The 9167-nt window shown below is 40.4% G+C and overlaps 1 protein-coding gene across 1 annotated transcript; it reads left to right on the top strand.

The window, feature by feature from the left end:
• Positions 1–6513: 6513 nt before the first annotated feature.
• On the top strand, positions 6514–8949 carry LOC147634910 (linamarin synthase 2-like). Its single transcript, XM_086804155.1, has 2 exons — positions 6514–7094; positions 7714–8949. Exons 1-2 carry the CDS (start codon positions 6575–6577, stop codon positions 8682–8684), a joined length of 1491 nt encoding a protein of 496 aa, XP_086660281.1. The 5' UTR covers positions 6514–6574; the 3' UTR covers positions 8685–8949.
• The last annotated feature ends 218 nt before the right edge of the window (positions 8950–9167 follow it).

The raw sequence follows: 9167 nt of genomic DNA on the forward strand, positions 1-9167 counted from the left end.
ACTCTTGCAACAATGAAAAGAAGGAAACCTGCGTTGAACGTTCTCAACTGACTCCCAAGTCAAATCCTCAATTTTCTTATCTTTTCACTTAATTTTAACCTCATGGATTAAGTGATTTTACGAAGTTTCCTTTCCTTGAATTCAAGTACCTTTTCAGGTTCATGTGGAACATAGGATAAATCCTCAACCTAAACGAAGGTTGTTGACATCTTCAAGAAGGCCTTGGGAGCTGAGAAGCTTCACTTATTTTGAGATATGCTTGGAGTTCATGAGCTGGAGTTGAGATTGAGGGGGAGTGTTGAGATGTCAAGCTCAACATGAGCTGACACTCACGAGGTACTTGCATGACCATTTGACATTTACATCACTGGCGGGTTTGGTAGCTGGCACCGACATATCTTCACCAGAGATTCTACAGCTACCGACTAGTCCACATCTACCCACTCCACTTTAGCGTGTTCACATTATGGATTGCTTATTGTGTATACCCTAGTATGTGTGTTAGTCACTTTATCTCTTTTGTAGACCTCTTTTGTTGGAGAAGAAGAAGAACAATTTTTAGCCTCTCACCTTGTGTGTTCTCTTCTTGGGTTTGTGAGAGTGTGTGTGTGCTTGCAAGAGCTCAAGCTTCCTTCTCCCTTGCATCTTTTCACTAAGAACATTGGAAAAGCTAAAAGTTTAGATATAGAGAGAGGAAGAGAGATGTAGAGAAAGACGTTAATTAGATTTTATGATTAAATGGACAGTAGAGAGATTCCACCTCATCAAAGAATGTTATTCACCTTGCCTCAGTTTACTAAGCAAAATCCACCCTCTAAGCGCTCCAAGAAGCGACGATTGTCCAGATATAAAATCTTGCATGGATTCAAGGAAGATAGAATATTAGTTGTAGTGGATGCACCTGAATTAGGGAAAGATCTAGAGATAGAGCATCATAGGCAAGCTTGGAATGAGGCTTGGACGGCCACATTTGAATGGGCATATTTTGACAACCCTATTGCCAAGATTTTTTGTAAATATTACAGAAATGACATGCGCTCAAAAGTGAGTTTGGAAAATCAGGCTCTATCAATGTGCAACACAATACTCTAATGGAGCATACAAAAACTAGGGCACGTGAAGATGAAAAATACCTATTTGGGCTCAAAACAGTCTTAATAGAGGATGGGATGAATAGATCTAAGGATGTAGTTGACTAGGCTACCCTTAATCTTTTTGCCTACCATGTTGCAAAAGATGATGCCTCTTTTAGGAAGTATCCTGCTTTTTACAACTTTTATCTCATTGTAAGTGTCCTTACACGACACATGATCTATATCACAATTACAAGGCTTGTGCAATGTTTGTTAATTGCACAAGTGAGGCTATATATTGCAACAATTTTTACAAAGGATAACTTTCTCTAGTCACTTTAGCCTTGATGTGGATGAATCGACTGACATCGGTCACCTAATTGTGTATGCCTCTTTTATAGAGGACTTTCAACACCTCATTATGTAGCCTCTTTTATAGAGGAATTTAGCATGTGATAGTCTTTTTTAGGTGTGCTGAAAATTCAAGGTGGAACCTCAAGTCACTTATATGAATCTTGCATATTCTTCTTATCACACAGCTAAATCTTGATGTTAGCAACATGGTCTGTTTGGGTATTGATAGCGCTTCAGCCACATGATCAAACATGTAAATGGACTAGTTGGTCATAGTCTTTGTTTGGCTGATGCTCTAAAAAGGTCAGCATATGCATAAGAAATTGATAAGGTTATTAATAAGGTTGTTGGAATCTTCTTTAGAAGTGCTTTGAAAAGTTCTTTATTGAAGAATCAAGAGTTAGAGCTTAGTTGTGCAAAGCCGTATCCCACAAAGTGAGGAGGTTGAGTAGATCTTCAGCCATTCACAAAGTATGTGAATCCTATGAGCCTCTTCTTGTGTTTCTGAAATCTGAAAATAATCAAAGAATCTAGAGTTAGAGCTTGGTTGTGCTGATTTGCATATAAGCCGTATCCACAAAATGAGGAGGTTGAGTAGATCTTCAACCATTCACAAAGTATGTGAATCCTATGAGCCTCTTCCTGTGTTTATGAAATCTGAAAATACAGATTTGTATGCAAGAGTGAGCCACTTCCAGTTTGTTTACAACATTCATTTTATGGCCGATATCCTTGAGAGGTTGGCTATACTCAGCAAAACTTTTCAAAGCAATTTTGTTGATATAGGAGCTATAGTTGGGCTTATAGAAATGCCTAATTCATGTGCAATTCATTGAGAATCCAAATGTAGATATCAATGCTTCTATATGTGATGGCATGGGGGTATCACATAATTCCCAATCATGGACCTTCTAAAGGTCAGCTTGTTGCCCTTAGATCCTCACTTTATGGTAATATGTATAGATCTCTTTTCATTCAAAGAAAGCTTGATGGCTTTGACATGGAGAAAGCAAGCATTACCTATAAGAATACGGCATAGCGGAAAGCGATAGCAAGACAAAGCACAATAGACAATGAAATAGATACACAATGGAGAGAATTTAAATTTTGATTATACCAAAGAGATACAAGTGATGGTGTTGTCCACCTGTGTGCTCTCAAGTAGAGCTTCGATGGCGATCTAAATAGACTCTAGATGGAGTATGTACGAGGTGTAGAAGGGGGTGGATACTCACAAGCATTGGATGCCTTAGCTCATGGCAACCATGTCCATATATGGTACTGTAGGTGGTGTGGTAGACGCGTATACAACGAGGATGGTTACACTGCATAGACACGGTCACTGCCCACACATCAAGAACGCAGCCCACCAACCACTGCCCACTAATGTGATGGACCTAGTATTCGAGAGAATATTCCTCATACCATCTCCTAACCATCATCAACGGTCACAATAATGACCCCATCGGCGTCTAAGTCGAGGTTCCCACTAAAGACATATCCACCATGGCTACTCCTCAATGGGGGCTTAACAAATGTGCATAATACATCAAAGTGAGATACATGCTGAGAGGCGAGCATTGAGTGTAAACTAACAATACCCTTCCAAAAGGTAAAGAGTTTAAGAATTATGGTATTATTAAGATTGAAACATTAGGCTTTTATTATGGTGAGTCAAAGCTAATGGAAAGTGGAGAGGAAATTGGTCCTCTTATTGAGACAAGATGGAAGTTAAAAAAGAGTACCAATATTTTAAGACTCAAGTACCATATGAATGGGATGAATGTAGCTTGCGAGACACTTGGGTGTCTATTTGGTAGAAATCTAACCATGTGTGTTGAATATCCCATGTTACTTAGATTGGCGCATATTTCCATGCTTCAATCTACTAATACAGTAGCTTGTGAAAGGGGTTCAACATTCAAAAAATTAAGTCAAAGATTTGAAATATTTTGAGTTCAAGAAGTTTTGATTCACTCATGCTTGTGTCTATCAAAGGTCCTTCTCTTATTGATTATGATTTCAGTATGAAAGAAGCATACATGGTTCTTTCATTGCACTTCTTCCCAGAAATCAATGACAATATTAGAAGTGATAGTCTTACTTCTTATGTTTGCATGTAGGTTCGATGGGGTTATTCTTATCAATTTTGATTTTATGCATAGAAAGATGCATTAAAGATTTATTTTTATTTCGAAAGTATTATTTTCATTGAAATTGAATTTATGCATAGATAGATGCATAAAAGATTTTTCAACAAGGCTAAAGCTATTTTGGTGATAATGGTAAGCTTTATTTTAGAAGGCTTTTGTTCTCTATGTAAAGAGAAAAGTTTAGTTGTGTACGCTCTATAGTTAATCATGGTTAATTTTTTACATGGTTAGTTGTGCACGCTCTATAGTTAATCATGGTTAATTTATCTTTTGATGTTTACTTTTAGGCTTTTTGGAAAGGAATGTGCTACATTTAGTTCTCATAATCTATCTACGATTGCACTATCTACCATGGTATCCCTAGTACAGTATAGCAACTAGGGCTATACATATACTTAACATAGATAGAGCTCACATATTCTCAGCAGCCTGTTATGCCTACTTTGAAGATAATGAATGGTAATATTCTTGTTAACTATACAAATGCTAACCATGTTTTATAGCTTAAGTTATTGAAAATCTTACTTTATTTGATTTTGTAGGATTGTTTTGATGTGCTCAAGTTATTTCTATTAAAGTTTTCTAAGTACCATATGCTTCCAATGGAAATAGCTTTCGAGTACTATAAAGGAGAAGCATATCAGGTTTATACTTGTTTATGAAGCCATCTTCTTCATGCTTTGAACAATTTGAAAGTATGACTTAATATCTTTTCTTAAGTTTTAATTCAAAGCTATAAGTATGTATGCTAGAGTCAAAGCTTTATGTTAGATAATTTAAATTGAAAGTTATGAGTTTGTGTGCTAGATGTGTTGATGGTGAGCATGAGAAGTGAAGCCTATGGGTTGGTGCTGTACCATATGGGTATGCACACATCATGGACACACATGTAAGCTGAGTCGTCGTTAACATAGTGATTTCTCTTATTTTATTTATGTGTATCCGGAGGGGAATCCACAATGCAAGAGAGACTAAACACAAAAACATCACTGATGTCCCCATCAGAGGTGAACAAGCTACCATCGTCCTTCCTGACTTATATGCTCCATATCCTTCTTGATTCTTAGGGCTTTGAAGAAAACCCTGCTGGGAGTATCACCTACTTGCAGCCAGTACATCCCAATCTGTACCCTTGCAGCATCTGCCCTTTTGATTTCTACTCTCGTGGAGTGGTTCTCCAGCTCCTTCAGTATAGCTGAAGTATACATGGGTCACTACCACCCTGATCACATATCCCCCTTACAGATTTCAAGGCATAGTCCAAGTTATTTTCCTCCCTTCTTCTCTCTTTTTGCCTTCCTGCTTATAGCAGCTGCAGTGATGGCTTTGCAACCTTCTTCCCACCTCAAGTATGGTCTGTTTGTACTGTGCTTGCTTGAATCCATGCCTCTTTCAATTTCCTGTAGAAGGCTTTATCCTTACGAAATGACACATTAAATTTGAAGGGGGTTGGGCCCTTATTAGCCCTCCTTAGCACTTTACATCTAAAGATTACCATCAATGTGGCCTACTACTCTTGCTATCTTCGAAGGAATGTAAAACACATCTAATAGTGGGTTGGGCATAAAATCCATAGGCAATGGGCAATAGCAAGAAGGTAGCTTGAAAGTTGAAACAATAAAGAGGCAAAGATGCATAAACGTAATCAAAAGAGAAGGCAAACACTTGTCTTTAAGTCAATAACAAGAATGATTTGGACGTAATGATAAGATTAAATAAATCTATAACTTATTTTGGTATAGTCTTGACTCCTTAAATATAGCTTGTTATTTAAGTAATGTCTAAACAAATTTGTAATTATTTGGTTATTATAAAACTATATTAATTTTATAATGTGAGGTTGTGTTGTATCATTCCATGATAAGTGAATCAATTTGTTTTTCTCTGGACTAACTTTAGAGATCTCTTGAGAAAGTAGAAGAATGGTTGGATGAGTTCTTTAGAGAACAAGAGCTTTTATAATATAGGTTGTCGATTGCATTGCTGAGATGACGGGTTTAAGGATTTCAATAGCTATTATAGATATATCTTGTCCTTTCCTTACCAATTGGTGACTTATATGTAAGAAAGTCATCAACAAACGATGATAGTATATGAAGATAGGTGTCTCGGCAAAGGGACTTTACATGTGGAAGCATTATGAGAATTAACAAAGCTTATACTTTTTCTGTAAATTAGTGACTTATATATAATAAAATGGTGATGGTAGTAGCCTATAGGTATATGGAGACAAGTGTCTCAGCAATATAACCTTACCATGTATTTGTTAAGTAATGGGAGCTTAGTTAGCTATCGTGTTTCTTCTAGCACTTGTTGGTCTCTACTCCCAAGGTCTTGGGTTCAAGTCTTGGGGGCCTCATTAGGTACCTACCCTTGACGGGTTGATTATAAGCATGTACGATGGGTTCGCCAGCCATCATCCCGGCGGGGCCGCCTCCACCTCACGGAAGCTGGGTGTGTGTTTCTAAAATTTCTTGTACCTTCGGAAAAAAAATATGAAAGAGGAGAATTATAATTATTAGTGCATTCTTTGGTCATAAATTGCTTAGAGTAAACATCGGAGGTTTATGAGAGTGTAAGCCTTCAAAAGGCCGGCTGAAATTTCGATTTGCCATGTGGAGGTTTATGAGAGTGCCTTCAAAAGGGCGGCTGAAATTTGGATTTGTCATGTGGAGGTTTATGAGAGTGTAAGCCTTTAAAAGGGAGGCTGAAATTTGGATTTGTCTTTGGATCCTGGTTGGTTTTCCATGAGCGGGGTGAGTGCATTGGAGAGAGACGAGGGTCTTTAATAACCGTTTTGGATAAGTACGTCCTTACGCAAGCGCAATACTTTGTGTTCGTGAAAAATACGCATAATCCAGCTGGGCTGGTCCAAGTCAAACTCCAACCTGTCCGAACATTTTCATTTCGTTAAAACTTGAAATCCAATATATACATGTTGTCAAGTCACGCTTTGTGTAAGCAACTCTTGAGAGTGTTAGTGGACAACATATAATGGCAAGCCTTCATGCGATTGTATTTGCTTGGCCAGGTCAAGGCCATCTAAACCCACTGATACGCTTCTCCGAGCTATTGGCGTCTCAAGGGTGCATGGTAACGTTCGTGCACAGCGAACACAACCTGGCGAGGCTAGGGAAGGGCAAAAACACGAGCAAAGACGGAGGTTCTCATGATATTAGTTTTAATGATAGGTTTAGGTTTGTGGGCATCGGGGATGGCTTGCCGGAGGGGCACCCACGTGACATATGGTCTTTGATAAAGGCCACAGACGGCTTGGAGGCAGCTCTGGCCATAGCCTTCGACGAGCTGGTCGGAAGATTGCTGCTGTCGGTTGAGCAGAGAGCGGGTCTCGAGCCCCCCTCTACCGCCTTCTTCATCGTGTCCGACTTCTTCATGACCTTCACGCAGGACGTGGCCAACAAGTTTGGCCTCCCCCGCATCGCCGTCTACATCCAATCCGCCGCCAGCTTCGCCTGCCACTCCGCCGTCAACCAGGGCTTCCGCCCCTCCCCAGGTACGCTCTCTCCATGTGTCCTCATTCCATTGTTGCACACCCCCATCTCCCCAGGTACGGTCTCCATTGGGCCCTCCACGTGTCCCTCTCTCTTTTTTCAGTAGTTCGCAAGGGACTTGATTAGCTGGATCTGATTTGATTGCTTACCCCTTCGATCTGTCTCCCTGTGGACTCCCTCCACCTGTCCTCCTTGTATTGTACACTCTTTTCAAGGTTTTAAGCTTTGGTTAGCTCGATTGAGTGAGTACTCGTAAATTATAGCTGCATGACTCATGAAGGCTTGCTATGTGGGTGTGGCATTAAATTTACAGGACTCACATAATTGAGAGGCAAGCTGTTATTTTTGCCTGCTTTTCTAAGATTTGAATGGGCAGGAAGGTGCATCAATGGCTCGGCTTTTAAGAGCTTTTTGATCATGGTGTAAGGTTGAATCAATTCATGGCTTTTAAGAGCTTTTTGATCATGGTGTAAGGTTAAGAGCTTTTCTAAGATTTGAATGGGCAGGAAGGTGCATCAATGGCTCGGCTTTTAAGAGCTTTTTGATCATGGTGTAAGGTTGAATCAATTCATGGCTCTCGTGAGAGCTTTATTGATTGGGCTATGGTTTCCATTTGAGCAGGTGACCAAGTTATTAATTGCTTTCAAGGGGTGGTGCCTCCAACCATGAAGCCAAGTGAGATGATTTCATTTTTACAATGCTATGATCCAGCAGACCCACTTTTTGACTACATGCTAAGGTCATTCAAGCGGTTAGGTGAGCCAACATGGATTGTACTCAACACCTTTGATGAGTTAGAGCAAGGGGCCATTGATTACCTACAAAAGGATGATGATAACAAAATAAAGCATTTACAATGTGGGGGGCCATTGCTGCCCTTGAGTTTTCTTGCAAATGGCCACAATTCAAGCAACCATGTGAGCGAATCATTGTGGGAAGAGGACCACCATTGCTTGAAGTGGCTAGACAGCCAAGCCCCTTATTCTGTGCTCTTTGTGTCGTTTGGGAGTTTGGCCACTCTATCTGCCCACCAGGCAGAGGAGTTTGCGTTGGGCCTGGAGAACAGTATGCTACCGTTTTTATGGGTGATAAGGCCAGGACTGATAGAAGATGGGCTCTTGCCACATGGGTTCACACAGAGAGTGGAAGACAGGGCTTGTTTTGTGTCTTGGGCACCCCAAACAAGGGTTTTGGCCCACCCTGCGGTGGGCGGCTTTCTGACCCATTGTGGGTGGAACTCGGTCTTGGAAAGCATTGCAGCCGGGGTGCCCATGTTGGGGTGGTCAGCTTTTGCGGACCAAATGCTCAACTGCAGGTGCATCGTAGATGGGTGGGGGCTGGGGATGAGCTTCGCATGCTCAAATGAAGAAGAACAAGACGAAGGTGAAGAAGGGATTGGTAGGCTCGTCACTCGGCATCAAGTAGAAAAGAAGGTAAGAGCCCTGATGTTGGAGCTTCCCCCGGAAATCAAAGACAATTGCCGAAGGCTCAAGGGGGCAGCACTTACCGCTGCCAAAGACAGGGCCGCCTTGCTCTTAACGCCCCTTATCGAGTCACTCAAACCAAATGTCCCTCCTTTGGCAATATTGTAAAATCCCCCCCCCCCCCCCCCCCGCCTTCTTTAATTTTTGAGGGGCACCCTTGCCCTTCAAAATTGACTGCTCTCCGTGAAACTTAGCAAGTTTTTTTTAATTTTAGTGTAATTTTTGACGGGCATTTTAAGATTTTGCAAGTATTTGATTCTATAATGCTCAAAAATAGGAGTGATGCCCGTCAAAAAGTAACTATGACATTGTCATTGGCCTCCTTGATCGTATGGGCTGCTTGTAAATTGTAATGCGATGTTGTTATGTCGGATGCAAGTCTCTCTCACAATCACATGAACACCCACATATCAAGGTTGCACATGAACTTTATATTCTTGTTTGAGTGAGGTCCACCAAGATGTTTTTTCCAACCATTCAAAATAAAGATAATGTTTAAAAGTAACCTAGATTCGCTATTAAAACTAGGAAAAAAAAACCTAAATTGTAAGATTTTTGCCCTTAACAGTAAAAGAGATGCTAAATTTGAGT

This window comes from Cibotium barometz, chromosome 10 (genome assembly GCF_041138505.1).
Source record: "Cibotium barometz isolate CiBa-2024 chromosome 10, ASM4113850v1, whole genome shotgun sequence".
Classification (NCBI taxonomy): domain Eukaryota; kingdom Viridiplantae; phylum Streptophyta; class Polypodiopsida; order Cyatheales; family Cibotiaceae; genus Cibotium; species Cibotium barometz.

What these genes read in the sequence shown, in the direction of transcription:
- LOC147634910 (XM_086804155.1), top strand. Translation starts at nt 6,575, where the DNA reads ATGGCAAGCCTTCATGCGATTGTATTTGCTTGGCCAGGTCAAGGCCAT. An exon ending in GGGCTTCCGCCCCTCCCCAG is followed by an intron (nt 7,095 to 7,713) that starts GTACGCTCTCTC and finishes CCATTTGAGCAG; the next exon opens with GTGACCAAGTTATTAATTGC.